Here is an 18,049-nt window from a genome sequence, read left to right as displayed (position 1 = left end):
AATTTTCTGACGCTGACAACTGTACTGAGCTTACACAAAATATCAACATGGGGAATCTGGGCGAAGGGCACAAGGGAATTATCTGTACAGTATTTGTAGCTCTGAAATTATTTCAACATGAAAAAAAGATTTTTTAAGTTTAAAATTTAAACAAGGTCTTCTTCTAGACAAAAAGTTCCATGTGTAAAGCCAAGTCCAAAATTGTTCTTTAGCTGGGCGCTTTTTCTGGAGGGAAGAGACGTTGTCAAATGCGGGCTATAGTTACTTGTCCATAATGTTGATACTGGCCACTAAATATATCGCCAACTAAGCTACTCAGCCGCCCCACATTTCTGTGGTCTAGCCACTCTCCTGCCATCCAAGAAGACTGTGGCATACCTTCTCCTTTGCCCTCCTTAGCCCCTCCACCAACTACCCCCTTTACTCTCTGCAGGTGACCTTGTCTCTTACACCCTAGGGGACAACATTAGCAAATGGGAGAGTTTATTAAGTCCTAGCATTGTACTAAGTGCTTTATACACAGGAACTCATTTTTATCCTCACAATAATCCTATGAAAAAGTTATTATTATTATTGTCTCTTCTCAAGTAAAGAAACTGAGACACAGAGAAGTTACAGAAGAGGTCCAAGGTCACAGAGCCAGCGGCAGAGGTGGGATTTTAACCACGGCTGTCTGTCTCATCAGCACTACGTTATAGAGCCGCTGCCGTCTGCAGAGAACAAAGTGCAGGGTCAGTGTCAGACTCACGCAGGCCTGAGAGAGGAGGCAAGCTGTATCTCTCTCAGGGGTCAGAGTGATCTGACAGCATCCTCTGAAACCCCCAACAAGGTGGGGGCGGTGCTCAGAGGGTCACCAGAACCCATCCTAGTCCTTAAGCCTCTGTCAAAGGTTCTCAACTTCCTTGTTACCGCAACATACACGCCGGATGAAATTCCTGAACGCCAGACACCCACATGGGTGACAACCTAATCGATATGGATAGCAATGCTCAGGCATCCACAAAGCTATCCTGTGGCCCTGGTCACAAGTGAGTCAGCAGAGAACACAAAATTTAGACATTGCAGCCTTCTGATGACTGCCCTACGACAGAAGATTAATCTCTACAGAATATCATAGGAACAATTGAACAATTTTTTCCCATTTGATGCGAGCTCTCCAAAATAAAGAGAATTAATACTAGGAGGTACTTTAACAATATTATTTATAATTACTGGTATTTCCTTTATATCCTCATGGAGCTCTAGCTAATCAAAGGCACTCCTCTAGGCTAGACTCTTAAGATGAATGTCCATGAAAGTTACTTTGAATTCTAGTTTTACCTAGAGCTGTGATCCATCCTAACAACTCCTAAAAGCAATTACTTACCCAGGTGCCAAGGAGGCTCTCAACATGGTTGAAGCCTGAGGATGGGGGGCGGAAACAGAAGAAGAGAGACTGTGTTAAACAGTGAGAGCAATGCATTAATCCTAAATCACTGTACTCGCACAAAATCAACAGATTTGCAAAGGTTTTGATCCATCGGGATTCTCCTATCATAATCATATATGATTTAAAAATTAGTCCAAACAGGTGCGCCTGCGTGGCTCAGTTGGCTAAGCATCCGACTCCTGATTTCAGCTCAGGTCATGATCTCTGGGTCATGAGACGAGCTCTGCATCAGGCTCTGCGTGGAGTCTGCTTGTCCCTCCCCGCTGTTCCACCCCCCCGCCCCCCATGCTCACACACACACACACTTGATAGCGCACTCTCTCTCTAAAACAAAGAAAATTTAAAATATACAATATAAAATACAAATAAAAATAGAAATAAATAAGATAAAAATTAGCCCAAACTGAAGTTAAGCAACACACTAGTCAAGTAGTTCCCAAGACGCCCACCACCCTTGGTTTGTTGTTACTCTGCTCCAAGGAATGCTCCATAAAATAACAAGTGGGTCCTCCCCAGCCAAACTCCCAGAGGCACTTAAAGCTGCCTGGTCAGATGTCACAGAAAACAAAAGCAACGGAGATCACCTTATTATGCTGACTTTTTTCTTTATTAAGATTTTCTCTTTGAGTATAACAATAACATACACTTTGTACCAAGTCAAACCCTATAGAGGTGTTTACAGAAAAATCCTCCCTCCCTCTCTACTCCGTTTTAACCCTATTTATAGGCCAATCCACTGCCCACTTTATGGATATTCAGTGTCCGACTTATTGTTTTGTTTTTGCCACTACAAACAATGCCGTATTAAACATGTACTAAACAGACTCGAGAAACAAAAAACAAATGCTGTGTGTGGTGCTTGGTTGGACCAACTCCAGCCAGCTATAAAAGATGTTTTGAGGGGCGCCTGGGGGATCAGTGGATTAAAGCCTCTGCCTTCAGCTCAGGTCACGGTCTCAGGGTCCTGGGATCAAGCCCCGCATCGGGCTCTCTGCTCGGTGGGGAGCCTGCTTCCCCCTCTCTCTGCCTGCCTCTCTGCCTACTTGTGATCTCTCTGTCAAATAAATACATAAAATCTTAAAAAAAAAAAAAGATGTTTTAAGACAATAAGGGAAATCTAAATAGGGACTGCACAGGGCAGTATGATACTGAGGAATATAGTGCTAACTGTATTTGGCATTGCAGTTGTGTTTGCTTTTAGTTTTGTAAAGGACTTATCTGTTAGATAAATACATTGAATGATTTATAGAATGTTTGGGATAGGTTCTAAGGAATTCCAGGGGAAAAAAGTGAGGAAAAGAGAAGAGAAGAGATCTTGGGTCTCTGTGGAGCCCTTCCAAAAATGGGGGTAGTGGGTCTCTGTCCACTCTGTGTCACCACAGCTCTGGAATGGTCATTACCCACGCTTACTGCATTGAACCATGATTATTTTCAATGATTTCTCTGCTTTCTCCTTTAGCAGACACTGAGTTCCATAATGAGTAGAGACACATTACTCTCTATATATGTACCTAGCACCTGGTACAGTGCCAGGCATACAGAGGCACATGATCAACATTTGTTGAATGAATGAATGAAGACTGACTTCCCAAGATGGGCCCTCCAGAATCCTTGACCGATTTAACAAACTGGCCTGAGGTGATGACTCCATTCCCTACTGCTTCTGTCTACAGTATTTACAGGCCACACAGATTCCCACCTTGGAGACAGCAAATCTCACTTTTAAATGGCTCATGACCAAGTATGTTTTTATATTTTTTAATCTTTGACTTTTTAGAAAAGATTTTATTTATTTATTTGGCAGAGAGAGAGAGAGATAGCAAGAGAGGGAACACAAGCAGGGGGAGTGAGAGAGGGAGAAGCAGGCTTCTTGCTGAGCAGGGAGCCTGATGCGGGCTTGATCCCAGGACCATGGGATAATGACCTGAGCTGAAGGCAGAGGTTTAATGATTGAGCCACCCAGGTTCCCCCAGCCCTTGATTTTTTTTTAATTAAAGGAAATGCCTGTTCCTATTAATGACTTAAATAGCAAGGAGTTGAGAAAATAAATTTGAACTACACCTAAATTACTCATCTAACACATTCAGAAGACCAAGAAGCCAAGATAATAAGATAAATCAGTCAAATAAGGGCAGAGGCATATTAAAATATTAGCCAAATATAAAGACAAAATAAAAAACACTCTTAGGGGTACCTGGGTGCCTCAGTTGGTTAAGAGTCTGCCTTTGGTTCAGGTCACGATCTCAGGGTCCTGCGATTGAGTCCCGCATCAGGCTGCCTGCTCAGTGGGGAGCCTTCTTCTCCCTCTGCCTCTGCCTGCCCCTCCCCCTGCTTGTACTCGCTCTCTCCGTCAAATAAATAAAATCTTTAAAAATATATATTTCTAAATTAGCGTTATTGGCTAGTTCATATATCCACAAATAAAATATATCACATACTTAAGAAAATGTTTCCTATCATTTATTTATTTATAAAAGAGCTTATTTATTTTTTTAATAGTATATCTTTTTAAAAAAAGATTTGGGGGCACCTGGGTGGCTCAGTGGGTTAAGCCTCTGCCTTCGGCTCAGGTCACGATCTCAGGGTCCTGGGATCGAGCCCCGCATCGGGCTCTCTGCTCAGCGGGGTGCCTGCTTTGCTTCTCCCTCTCTCTCTGCCTGCCTCTCTGTCTACTTGTGATTTTTCTCTCTGCCAAATAAAGAAATAAAATCTTAAAAAAATAAATAAAATAAAATAAAAATTAAAAAAGATTTGTTTAGGGGGCATCTGGGTGGCTCAGTCGGTTAAGCATCTGCCTTCGGCTCAGGTCATGATCCCAGGGTCCTGGGATCAAGTCCCACATCGGGCTCCTTGCTCAGTGAGAAGCCGGGGGCTTCTCCCTCTCACTCTGCTGCTCCCCCTGCTTGTGCTCTTGTGTGCTCTCTCTCAAGTAAAATCTTTAAAATGAAGATTTATTTATTTTAGAAAGAGTGCGTGTGTGTGTGAGAGAGAGCATTGAGGAGGGGCAGAGGGAGAGAGAGAGAATCTTAAGCTCCATGCCTAGTGCAGAGCCCCATGAGGGGCTCGATCCCATGACCCTGAGACCATCACCTGAGCCGGAATAAAGAGTCAGATGCTTAACTGACTGAGCCACCCAGGCGCCCCTAAAAGATTTTATGTTTAAGTAATCTCTATACGCAACATGGGGCTCAAATTTCTTTTTTTTTTTTTTTAAAGATTTTATTTATTTATCTGACAGAGAGAAATCACAAGTAGGCAGAGAGGCAGGCAGAGAGAGAGGAGGAAGCAGGCTCCCTGCTGAGCAGAGAGCCCGATGTGGGGCTCGATCCCAGGACCCTGAGATCATGACCTGAGCCGAAGGCAGCAGCCTAACCCACTGAGCCACCCAGGCGCCCCGGGGGCTCAAATTTCTAACCTGAGACCAAAAGTCCCACACTCCACCAACTGAGCCTGCCAGGTGGCCCGTTCTTTTAAAACACTACCTCTGTTTTGCTAAACTCATTGTCATTCTATTTGTTCTGTGAAGAAATTAATTGAAAAGCACTAACAACTAAACTTTAATGAGAAGAAGCAGTATGTTAGACACTACTGAGCTTTTATTATCCAGTCAAGTAAAATAACAAAACAAAACGAAACAAAACAAAACCCCAGAGCTGAGCTGTGGGAAGAATGGGCTGGCACGATCTTCCTGAGAGAGAGGCATGTGCTCCTCCCTTCAGCCTGTATTTCCTGATTGCCTCCCATCTGCCAGGTCTCTGCAGGGCACGGTGGTACCAGAGTGACCAGAGCAGAGCCCCCTTCTCAGAGAGCTTACAGGCCAGTAGGGAGAATCAGTGGTCAGAGAACTTTCTGTGCCACGTCAGCAAATGGTGGCAATAACAGTACCAGCGGTGTACCAGGGGTACCAGGGCCCTGCAGGCCAGGGACTGCCCTCAGCCGTTACTGCTCCCCGAAGCCAGCGGTCGTTGTGGGGGGACAAGGACGGATGGGGGCACAGGAGCAGGCCGACAGCGAGCTGAGGGGTTCTGCCCATGCTCTCTGATGTCAGAAAGTGTTTGCAGAGCTCGGTCTCAGGTGTACCATGACACAGTGTCCCTTGGTCAGAGCGTCTGCACATGTACGGGGGTGGGGAGGGATCTCCGGAAGAAACTTCATCATGCCACTGACTGTTGTGCATCTTGGAGCATGCCATGTCCCCTACTTCATACGACAGCGGCTGGCTCTGGGGACGGGAGAACCCGCCAGGATCAGGGTCTGTAGGCATGGGCTGCACAGAACAGTGGCAGGTGTGGGCAGCCCTGGAGGGTCAGAGAGAAGGAGCCGTGGCTTGATGCCAGCAGCAGCGCCCGAGCCCCGAGGCTGTGGCAGGCACTGTCTGGGGCCTGAAGCCTAAGCCCAGGCCCACCTGTCACCAGCCTCCCCCCTGGCCTCAGGAAGTAAGCTGGACCACTGTGGCTGCCTGTGCTGTGTAGGAGAGCAGGGGAACAGGGAAGGCAGGCCCCCTGGCGAGTGAGCTCCAGGACAGAGATGACCTAGAAGAGGTTAAATAGCCACAGTGGGAAGAAACATGCCTTGGCCATGGGGCAGAAGAGACCACAAAAGCCGGGGACCGGAAGCGCAGCCCCACACACAGCGAAGGGATGTTGCTACCGCCAACTCTGCAACACAGAGGGCTGCTTGCAAGACATGGATGGCAGGGGTACGTGTGGGGGGTGGAGGAGGGCTGAAATGGGACACTGCACCCATGGCATTTGGAAATGAGGCTGAGTAAGTGTAGTGCCCGGGTGCCGAGTTCCCAGATGCGCTTCCCAGGCAGGCGTCTCTCTGGCTTACCAGGTCCCCGAGGGCCCCACTGGCTTACCAGGTCCCTGAGGGCCCCACGCTGGGCCCTGCCTCTGCCCTGTAGCCTGCAGGCATCTGAGAGCCTCGGCCAAGGAAAGGTAGCAGCAACGGGCTTACTTTGGGAAGTACTAGTGGCCGGGGTACTGAGGCCTCTTCTACTTTCTGTGACCATCGCTGAGTGTGGGGATGGGCATTAGATCACAGAAGGCTGTGGACTCCCCACTGAGCACTTCACACCTAGAGCAAAGACAGGTATTAAGCAAGACAGTAACCTGATCGATGCCTGAACGGACTGACATCCCTCCCGAAACTTGAGGGCATGAATAAATAAGACACAACCGGAAAGGTCATCCCTGCTCCCGTGGGCATGAGTAATCAGACAGGTAAGAGCTTTGAGACAGAGATCGGTTAGGAAATGTTGCTTTAGCCAGGACAGAAAGAGGAAGAGCCTCAATAAAACACAAAGCAACAAAGACATGGGTCAGGAGGGAAGAAGGCCCCCAGATCCCTAGGATGGCCTGAACATAGGGCCCCAAAGAGGGAGGAGGCTTGGATGATTCTCAGGTGTTCTCTGGAGCATTGTTTCCCAAGACAGGAAGTGCAAGAGGGGAGAACACCTGTTTGGAGGACAAGATGAACCCGTTTTGGGATGCAGAAATGATATGCCGATCAGACATTCACAGGGAGAAGGCCTGGAAGTCAGAGGAGAAATCTGAGCTAGTGGTTCAGTTATTCTCTGCCAATCATGGTCCCACCAACTGGCTGAGATCAAAGGTGGTTAATCCTTACATCACCAGGGTGAGGTCAAGAACGTGACGGGCACTGGGGTAGGAGGCGCAGCAGGGGGAGGCGGGCTAGGTGTGCAACTCCTCCTCAGGACAAGGATACGAGACCTGGGAAAGCTGCCTTCAGACACAGTGGCAAGGCAGACAAGGAGCAGGCATCTCACCAAGACTTAAGACAGCAACGCAACAGACAACATAAGGTCAGAAGGAGTTGAACTTCAAGCCAGAGCCGCCGTCCAAACTACAGCAAGCTTTAGGAAGAGTCCTCCTTGGCAGAACAGTGCCAAGCAGTGTCTCCTGAGCAATTGCACAAGGCCACCCCGAGAAAGGGTCCCCACCACTGCCACCAGCCCCAGCCCCAGGCCCCTGCAGGTTTTTATTGCTAAGAAGGACGGTTGGATTTAAAGTAAAGGCTCTCTAAGATTCGCAGGTCGTGAGCCTTGAGTATATATAATGCAATCACACCTGGCAGTATTTTAACTTATATTCCCAGTGGGGTCTACCTGGGAGTTGCTGAAAAAGAGTTAATTCCCGAGTGGGCCATTTTCCCAAGTAAGGATGTATTTAAATGGAAACTTCTCCAGCCAATGAACCAACCCCAAAACCCGCAGGTATCACGAGGTGGGACTTGGGATTCACCCATGGAGCTATGCTTGGATTTCCACCTTTGGAGTCGGCATTGGACTCTGTACCATGGTCAGCCCTCTCCCTCCCCACTTCTGTCCATCCTAGGGCAAGTAAAGATGGTCACTCTCCTCCATCAGACACTCCTTCCCTGGAGTGTTTCTGCATTTGTGTTTGCCCAAACCAAGGGCTAAGAAGAGAGACAAACCATGGTCTTTCCCGTGCTATCTGCAGCATTGAAGATGTGTGCTGCATCGTTATCAGATACAGCAAAAAACTGAAAAGCCACCTAAAGGTTTGCTAGAGGAATGGTTAAAGGAACCATACTGCTCTTAAATTAAAACTCTAAAAGATAAGGAAAATATTAATAAATCCAGAAGTACATAAAAAACTCTTTAAAATGGGGATGCCTGGGTGGCTCAGTTGGTTAAGCGGCTGCCTTCGGCTCGGGTCATGATCCCAGCGTCCTGGGATCCAGTCCTACATCGGGCTCCTTGTTCAGCAGGGAACCTGCTTCTCCCTCTGCCTCTGCCTGCCTCTCGGCCTACTTGTGATCTCTCTCTCTCTCTCTCTCTCTGACAAATAAAATCTTTAAAAAAAAAAACAAAACTCTTTAAAATGTACTAAGTTCAGAGAGATGGTTGCAGAGTGATGTGTATAATAAAAACCTTGATTCTGTATAAATTTTAAAGTCTGGAAGGATGAGTATGAAACAGTCACCAGGGACGCTGGTGGCGGGAGAGGAGATGGGGTTAGTGTGATGGAAAGAAGGCATTTGTGTTCACTTTACTATTAAATTGTTACATATTTTCCAGTGAGCACATTTGGGTATTACTTGTACAATCCTAGAAAACAAAAAATCCCTACCTTTTGTGCCCTGAGGGAGAAGCTTCCCTTCTTAACAATGATCAGATTGCTGAAAAGATAAACTCAGATTTCTCTTGTCTCCCAGGAGATACTAACCCGTGGTCTGGAGGCTGAGCTAGTAAGGAATGCAGGATGACAAACCAGGGGGTGACGGTGGTGACAGGCAGTCTAACTGGAAGGGGCCTCCTGAGAGAGTTCTCTTTTCAAACAATCAATCCTGTCATTATTGGTCCTTCTTCGAACACTGGAATTTGACTACCCGCTCCACTCACGTGCGTGGAGATCTGGACACAGTCATCTGAACGTGGACTAGGCCCCGCTTGTGGGATCTCCTCCGCAGGGCCCTGGGCCAGCATACTCCCCCCTGCTCCAGGCTTTTTGGGTTTGGGAAAGAACCAGGCACACATTGGCCTGCTCCCTGCTTCCCTGGTGGGAGAAGATGAGTGCTCCTGGGGGCAGGAGTCAGTCCTAGAGCCCTTGGGCCCTTGCTGCCAGCGGTGCTGGGGGAGGGGAGGGGCTTGGCCAGAGCTGGCCGTGACGGGGGGGGGGGGGGGGGGGACACGCGGGGATGGGGGCATTTCTTGAATGCCAGGATTTAAATGTAGGAAACCCACCTGTCTATAAAGAAAATCCACATTCTCCAATATAAGCTTCATCAGAGTTGATAGCAATATTGTCAGCTCCTTTCTCCTTTATTCGTTTGTCTTATTTTCCAAATGGTTCAGAACTCAGGGGTTAGAAGGGTGTTATTTATTGAGTCCTTCTGAACTTTTAACTGTGAGTGAGGTCGCAGAAGGCCAAAAACAGCCAGTTTTTAAAAACCAGTATCAAATGTACTAACTTTATGGATACCAGCAGTGTTCTGATGGGCCCTTTATAGGGTACAATGAATTGGAACACTCAAGGTCAACAGCACAGGGGGGAGCTGATGCAGGACCACACTAAAGGGCATGCTGGGCCGTGCCCACCTCTTTATCTTGAAACTGATGGCATTGTGTTTGGACCTAGCATTGGACTTAAACCCTTGGCAAATAAGAAAGCAGCCCTCCTCTCCCAAATCCTCAATCCTACTGTTCAACCACCAGACTTCCTATCTAAACTGCACTCTAATTTCCTCTTCACATATTATAAATCCAATATCATACACATATTACACTTTCACAAGGATGTTCTTTTACAATGACTCATATCCACTTTTTATCATCTCAGAGAGAAATCTATGGGACTAATAAAAGATTGTTTGCAGATTTTATTGCCTGTTCCTTAGTGACTCAGGAGAAAGAAAATGGTTAAGAACTAAGATAAACAGAGCTCATCCTCTCTCCTCTGGCTTTGAAGGCCTAGAATGTGTACCTTAATACCACTGTAACAGGAAGAATGATAGCACTCATCTCTTGACAAAAAACATTCATGTCTAATGGGGTAAAATACCAGATATGTTGTGCTCCCCTCCCTTTTAAACTGCTCCTTATTCACACGATATCCATTTTAAATAAGCTGGGAGCATCACTCTGCCAAAAGAAAGTGAAAATATAAGGATGCTTGTATATGCAAGATAGGATGGGATTTTATAGCACAGACCTGAAAAACACTTAAGTATTTGCTGAACTAATAAATAAGTGTAAGGGAGGGAGGAAAGGAATAGTCCTAATAGACCGATCCTGCTATGCCAATTACTGCTAGAAAGCCATCATTTTTTGTAAAAATTCTCCTTAACTGACTTATAGCTAAATGTACAGTGTACACAGAGGGTCAACTCAGCCAGTCCTCGGGGATGTGGCCTGAACCCCCTTATCCTGGAAGGTCCACAAGGAAGTTACTTTTCCGAAACTTGGATGTCTCTGTGTGCTTTCCTGACATTTAAAAGTGGCTGATTCCCTAAGATTTCTGCATGCTAAAACTGTTGCGGCCATATCCTAAAGCACAGACCATGCAGCTTCTGTTTTGTTTTGTTTTGTTTTAAAGATTTTATTTATTTGACAGAGAGAGAGAGCACAAGCAGGGAAAGCAGTAGAGGGAGAGGGAGAAGCATATTCCTTGCTGAGCAGGAAGCCCAATGCAGGGCTCGATCCTAGTACCCTGAGATCACAACCTGAGTTGAAGGCAGCTGTTTAACTGACTAAGCTATTTAGGTGCCCCCTGTGGCGCAGCCACCACCACCCACGGCTCTACAGTGCTCCTGGGAGCAGCCAAATGATGGGGTCAGGGACATTTGCTCTCCCCCACATTACTGTGTCCTTTCTGTCAAGATCACAAAAGAAACTGGCAGTCTCAAGGGCCCAGAGAGGGTGTCCGTGGCCTGGGAATGGTCTGTCAGGTGAATGTGTGGCAGGTTCGGGGTCATTCAGCTCACTGCCGTGCTTCCCATGTTGTGTGTGTAGCACATATGTTGTTTCAGATGCAGTAAACGCAGATAATAAACTTTAGGCAACCATCTCTCTTCCCTTGGGAGTTAGTCACACCTACTCCTGGGCCCAAGAGGTATGGACTACGAAGAAGCTCAGAGCCGGGCCAGGCCTGCCTCTGCCTGCATCCAGCAGCTCTGACACGCCCTAGCCAGGGCTTACTTGTACTGTCCTACGCTCATTTTCTTTTAACCACAATTTCTTTTCCCCCCAGCATTACTGAGACATAGTTGACAGAGGACACTGTATACATTTAAGGTGTCCAAAGTGCCACACTGATAAATGGATGTATTGTGAAATGATCACCGTGATCAGGTTAGTTAACATGCCCATCACCTTGATTACTTTGTGGGGCAGTGAGGACAGTTAAGATCTACTCTCTTAGTAAACTTCAAGTATATAATATTGTTAACATTAGCCACAACTCTATAAAGTCCCAGGACTTACTCATCTTATAACTAGAAGTTACATCCTTTGACCAACATCTGCCACTTCCCCTACCTCCCAGCCCTACGCAACCACCACTCTACTTTGTTTCTGTTTTTTTTTTTTTTAAAGATTTTATTTATTTATTTGACAGGCGGAGATCACAAGTAGGCAGAGAGGCAGGCAGAGAGAGAGGGGGAAGCAGGCTCCCTGCTGAGCAGAGAGCCCGATGTGGGGCTTGATCCCAGGATCCTGGGATCATGACCTGAGCCGAAGGCAGAGGCTTAACCCACTGAGCCACCCAGGTGCCCTGTTTCTGTGAGTTCTAACCACAATTTCGTTCCCTCCATCTTCTATTTTTCATATTTGTGTTTTCTCATAGTAAGTTGCTTTAAACCTACTTGAGAATGAGGTAGGATATACATTTTTTCTTAATACTAAAAAAGGCCACTGTTTATAAACACCCTAATATTAATGTGCAAACCCTTCCCGTTAATTAAAAGCCGTGGCTCTGACCCAGGGGGGCGCCTCAGGACTCCCCGGTATTTCCTTCTGAACTGAATACACCTGGCTCCACTATTTAGCAGGTGGCCCAGGCAGCAGGTAGGGGTGAGCTCCAGGGACATGGGTTCAAGGGCTTTGGAAACATCTGCAGGACATGCAGGTGTCCTTGCTCCCCAAGTTAAGAACCCCAACTCAACACCACAAGCCTCTGGGTGAGCTACCCTAAGAAGGACGCAATATCCCCTAAGTAATATTTCACCCTGGGATGCAAACCCTGAATCTAATCACGAGGAAATATGAAACACAAAAAAGAGAAATGCTCTATTTCTTCAATGAAGGACCAACTATAAAGAACATGGCTCAAGACAAATTGGAAAATGCCCAAATTAGATAAGAATATCATAAAGACATTAAATTTATTCAAGTGATCACTGTAAGGCTAGATAAGAGGGCACTCCTATTAAGAAAGGAACTCTACACTGCAGCAAAATGCCATAATATATGTGATTTATTCTCAAATGGCTCAGAAAAAAGACTGTGTGTGCGTGTGTGCATGTGCACGCATGTGTGTGCAAAGTAAACAAATGGGTAAAATGTCAACAGTTGCTGAATCTGGGTAATGGGTATCCAAGTATCTCTTGTGCTATTTTTGCAACTTCTTTGTAAGTCTGCAATTATTCCAAGTAAAAAGTTAAGAAAAGAAAAAAAGAGAGCTCCTGTCTTTGTAGGGCTTCAAAAAGAGAATGAAGTTTCCTTCCTTTCCTATTGATTTGCTAATTGTTACCAGGCCTGGGCACCGAACAGCCCCAGTGGGAAGAGCAGACTGTGCCTCTTTCCCATCACCCCCGGGAAGCCAGCTCCCAGCTGCTCACTCTGCAAAAACAGCTTTCTTTCCTTCGGGAACCTTCTAGACCTCCGAGGCCAGCTGAAACGCAGACTCCTGCATGTAATTTGCCCCTGTTCTTTCACTTTTCCAGTTAGGCTATGTTTAAATTTGGGGGGGGTGCAGCCGCAGGGCCCCAAGCCTCACCGTCCCAGGCCTCGTGAAGTCCATGCTGTGGGCCAGGCTCTGTCGCATCTGGTCACTGAAGAGGCGGACACACACGCTCTGCAGGTACTCCGGGGTGATCTGCAGAGAGGACATGAGGGTGGCTGGTGAGAGGCCCAAAGCACCCCCAGGGACATCATGGGCCCAGGTGATGAGCAGAGCTCTCACCGGTCTTTCTGCAAGGTATGCGGATGGAATTCTGCTTGAACACAGGAGCTCTGGGAGCTAGAGCACTGGGCCTGACAGAAAAAACTACTAACACCCTGCTGCTGTGATCGTGGACTGTCATATTCTAAATTCTTTAAGTGCATGAGATGTACTCTCATGGGCATGTGAAAGAAACTGATTTTAAGCCATTTCTGTGTGTGTGTGGATTCAAGCAATAAAGTCAATCGGGTGGCCAACGTGTGCTAGAAAGGACGGTGGGCGTGACATCTGAAAATCTGGGCTCCAGTGCTGGACTCAAGCAAACCCACAGCTCTGCCCCTTGCCTTCTAACCTGTCAAGTGAGATGAACAAGGTCTGCTCTGTTGGTCACGGTGACAGCGGTAATGAGGTCCCGCATACACCTGACGCAGGCCAGGTCGTCCGGGACGTGCTTACCGAATGAATGATGGAGACATTTGTTGATCCAGTGCCAGCCAGCGTGAGGTACAGTGCTGTCCCTGTCACTGCACTCGATTCCGGCCTCCCTTTAGCACCTCTCCCACCCTCTGGCTAGCTACTGTAATTCAGGACTGGCATACCGCATCTCAGATGGTAATCTGAATTTTTTCTTTTCATTTCGTATCTTTTCTTTTTATAAAAAAAATGCACATTTAAATTGTGCAAGTGCCCCAACCTCTCCCCAGTCCCATCCTTCCCCATATGCCAATCCCTGGAGGTAACCATTTTGCACCCTTCCAGCCCTTTTTCTATGCCTGATTGCTGGAGGGGAAGCTCCCTTTCCCCGGGCTCATGATTCCCCGTGGCGAACTCCCACATGGTTATATCACAAGCCCCTCTCTGCACCTCACTTGCTTGTCCCCATGCAAGGACCAAACAACTGATTCATGAATCAGAAAGAGCTGTGCCCTCTTCTTTCCTTGGAGGACTCCACCGACCCACTAGAAACTTCTGGTCTGCTTCAGACACATGAAAGTCTCGGTGTGTCCATGGGAGATGTCTGTGCTCACTGCTTGACACTCAGCTCCTTATGAAGCAACTCAAAGAAGCGTTCAGTCTCAGGCCCGCACTTGCACCTTATCCTGCATCCATTTCCTCTGAATTTCAATAGTATCAAAATGTAAACGCTTCTTTCTCCTCCTGTGTTTTTAACCTTTCCTTTTATACCTCTTCATTGTCTACAAACTAAAAACACATCCAAATACAGTTCATATTTAAAAAGCACCTTCCCCTTCCTCTAAACTAGGTCTTCACCTACTGACCACTGGTTCAGTATTCTTCCTTCACAGCCGAGGTCCTCGAGGGAACAGCCCTCATTTGCTATCTCACCCTCCCTGGACCTCCCAACACACTACACGGAGGCTTCCAGCTGCATCACTCCACGGAAACTCACACGGCAAAGGCCACCACCACTGACCTTCTAAATGTCAAAATCACTGGACACTTTTCAGTTCTAGTCTTTTAAAGTTTTCTGTGGCTTCTGAGACTTTGCATCAACCCCTTAATCCTGAAACTGTTTCCTCCTTTAACTTCTGAAACTGCTACCAGAACCATTTCTTTAGCAAGAAAATTCAATTGTGTCACCTTCTTGCTTAAAACAGGGGATGAGGAAAGGACGCAAATAATCCATAGACTGAAAAGCAATGTATAAATGGCCAACAAACACGAAAATGTATATTCAGCCTCATACATAATTACAGAAATCTAAATTGAAGCATTCAGAACACCAAGTTCTACTTACCAAACCGGGAATGAGTTCAAAGTATAATAGTGTCTAGTGTTGGCAAGTGTGTGGGCAAATAAATACCCTGATATGGATAAACTCCCGGGAGGGTTAGGGAGACATCACAGGAGGAATCTCAGGAGAACTCATTTGGCAACATCTACCAAAATGTTAATGCCCATAACCTTTAACCTAACAATTCCACTCTTAGGATCTTACCTTACCTGTTTTCCAAGGTATACAGTACATACAAGAATATTCACTGCCACATTTTTTTGTTCTAGTAAACAAAAAACTCTACATGCTTACCATCAGAGATCGACGAGTTACGGTTCACCTTTACAATGGCATAATGTACAAGCCCAGAAAAGAAGGAGGGTAATGTGGTCATGTGGAAAGATCTCTAAGATACACTGAAAGTAAAGCAGCAAGTTTCAGAAGAATAATGGGTCACATGATCCCAAGCATATGTAGGCCGCAAGCACACACACATGCATGCATAGAAATGTTTGGAAAAAATACACAAGAAAATATCATCCTGAATACCAACATATAAAGGACACTAAGAAACTGTGTATGTTGGGGGGTGGGGGTTGCTCTTTAATACAGCCTACTCAGACGTGTTCCGATCTGTTACCACAAACGTGTATTTTTTTATATTAAAAACAAGCCAGTTAAGAGTCTAGTCCCTGGTCCTACCAGCTTGTCCCCTCTTTCCCTGTGAGGTGGCAGTCAGAGCTCATGCACCTGTCCCTGGGCAGCATGTCACGCCCAAGGCCATGTCGACTCTGGCTCTTCTGGTGACTGTTGTTTAACAGGAGAGAAGGCAGAGGGAGGCATATGCTTTTCTTTTTATATATTTCTGTATATATCTTCTAACCGTGTGCCCAGGTTTGTTACCAGAGGTTACAGAAGCCATGTTCGGTTTCTTTCTGATACTTTTCTGTTTTAAAGAAAAGGCATCACATGCTATTTTTAAAACTAGAAAAAAGCTAATTAATTTGAAAAGTCCAATTTTTAAGGTACATATTTCAAAAGCTCATTGCTAACAACAGACATAGCAAAAATTCCTAAGCCTGGTCTCTCGGTGTCCCCAATTTGCCAATCCATCTTTCCTGCCTCCCCTGCCAGCATGTGGCCACTGTTCCGGCCGCACCAGGCCGTATGGGCTAAGTTTTCACGGGAGCAAAGAGGCTTTCAGTCCAGGATACTGAAACATACTGAAAAGCTACTACAGTTTAAAAAAAAAAAAAAAAAAAAAAAAAAAAGCTTTACTAGCTTAGGAGTCAGATCAATGGAAAAAAATTAAAATCCCACTACATGATAAAGGTAGCCATTCAAATTAGTAAATTAAGACAGAAGTCAACAGTCTGACTCAAATGGTTTTTGGTGGGGGAGGTACATTTCTTCCTTATATCATCTATTAAAATAAATTCCATATGGATTAAAGATTTAAAGGTAAAATTAAAACAATCAAAACCAAGTAAAACGACCATTAGAAAAAAATTAAGGTGAACATTTATTTTGGCTCCCTTAAGTGGGAAAAATCTTCTTTTCACTTCAAAGCTTCAAAGCACTTTGAAAAGGCAGAGTGAACGAAGGGAAAACTTGATAAACTGATTTGACTATATAAACACGTAAATTTTACGAAACTAAGAAACACTACTTTAAAAACCAAAAAACAAACTATGGAAAATATTTATAAAAGATGAATTCTGAATGGCCTGTGTCTTAACAGTGATGCCCAAAGCTGTATCTTGCTTTCCCCTAAAACCTGTTCCACCCAAGGCCTACCGTCTTAGCTGGTGGTGCTGCCGCTGTCCTCCCACAGCCGAGGCCAAAAACCTGGAGTCGTCCATGCCCCTCCCCCAACCCCTCTCCAGGTCTAAGCCAGCATGAGATGCTGCCGGTTCTTTGTCCTCACACACCCAGGCAGGGCACCTCTCCGGCTCTGCCTACTACCTCCTCCACCACCAGGTCTGCCCTGGTGACTGCAAGAGCCTCCTGCTGGTCCCTCTAGTTCACTAACCTTCCAAGGAGCGTTCTAGAGCAATGAGAGGGGATCCTTCCACAGCATGCCAGACCACACCGCCCCACTGTTCTGCTCCCCAGAAAAGGAAAGGCCCCACCCTTACTCCCGCCCTGGAACCTCTAACCTGCTTGTGCCGCTCCTCCTCCCTCACTGGGCTCCTCAGACAGGATAGGCACACTTCCACTTTGGGTCCTTTGCATCCTCTTCCTTTGGCCTAGAATTCTGGGGGGCATCCCAGAGGACAGCATACCTAATTCCCTCGCCTCTTCCAGTGAAACTCAAATCACGCTCACCCTGACTGCCTACTTAAAATTGCCCCCTGTCCACATACACACACATGCCCACCAACTCTGATCCCCTTCACCCAGGTCCTTTTCTTCCCCATGGCCACTGTCAAGTTCTAACTCCCCACGGCCACTGTCAAGTTCTAACTCACGACGTCATTTATTATTTGTTTATTTATGTGTACTGTTCATCAGCTCTCGCCCCTACTGGAATGTATGCTCCCTGAGGTCAAGGATCCTTGTGTTGCTGCCCAATAGAGCCCACATGCCTAGAATAGGGAAGGCCTGGTACGCAGTAAACATGCAACAAATCTGTGTTCAATGAATGAAAGAAGCATATAAAAAATGTTCAAAGTCATGTGTAAAGAATATAATGTATATTTAAATCCTGACATACTATTTCTCATCGATCAAATCTGCAAACTAATACAGATGTTAATGCCAATAGCCAGGACTGGCAGGGGTATAAAGATAAGCACTGCCAGGGGACTCAGATGAGCAGAACCTTCCTACCGGACCTGAGTATAGACTTCAACCTAGAAAACCAACTTTTATTTATTTATTTATTTATTTATTTTAAAGATTTTATTTATTTGACAGACAGAGATCACAAGTAGGCAGAGAGACAGGCAGAGAGAGAGAAAGGAGGAAGCAGGCTCCCTGCTGAGCAGAGAGCCCGACGTGGGGCTCGATCCCAGGACCCTAGGATCATGTCCTGAGCCGAAGACAGAGGCTTTAACCCACTGAGCCACCCAGGTGCCCCGAAAACCAACTTTTAAAAAATGAAATAGGGGACGCCTGGGTGGCTCAGTTGGTTAAGCAGCTGCCTTCGGCTCAGGTCATGATCCCAGCGTCCTGGGATCGAGTCCCGCATCGGGCTCCTTGCTTGGCGGGGAGCCTGCTTCTCCCTCTGCC

General features: G+C 46.3%; 1 protein-coding gene across 3 annotated transcripts in view; it reads right to left on the bottom strand.

Annotated features, from left to right (window-relative positions):
- Positions 1-18,049, bottom strand: part of ARMC9 (armadillo repeat containing 9) — a 160,607-nt gene that overhangs the window by 104,554 nt on the left and 38,004 nt on the right. For all 3 annotated transcript variants that reach the window (XM_047721349.1, XM_047721350.1, XM_047721351.1), the window contains exons 9-10: positions 12,913-13,011; positions 1,367-1,401 (exon numbers count right to left, since the gene is read on the bottom strand). In XM_047721349.1, coding sequence (XP_047577305.1) covers positions 1,367-1,401; positions 12,913-13,011 — 134 coding nt within the window. The remainder of the gene's footprint in view (positions 1-1,366; positions 1,402-12,912; positions 13,012-18,049) is intronic.

Source organism: Lutra lutra, chromosome 3, assembly GCF_902655055.1.
Source record: "Lutra lutra chromosome 3, mLutLut1.2, whole genome shotgun sequence".
In the NCBI taxonomy this organism is placed as follows: Eukaryota; Metazoa; Chordata; class Mammalia; order Carnivora; family Mustelidae; genus Lutra; species Lutra lutra.
This window is presented reverse-complemented; position numbering and strand designations above follow the sequence as displayed.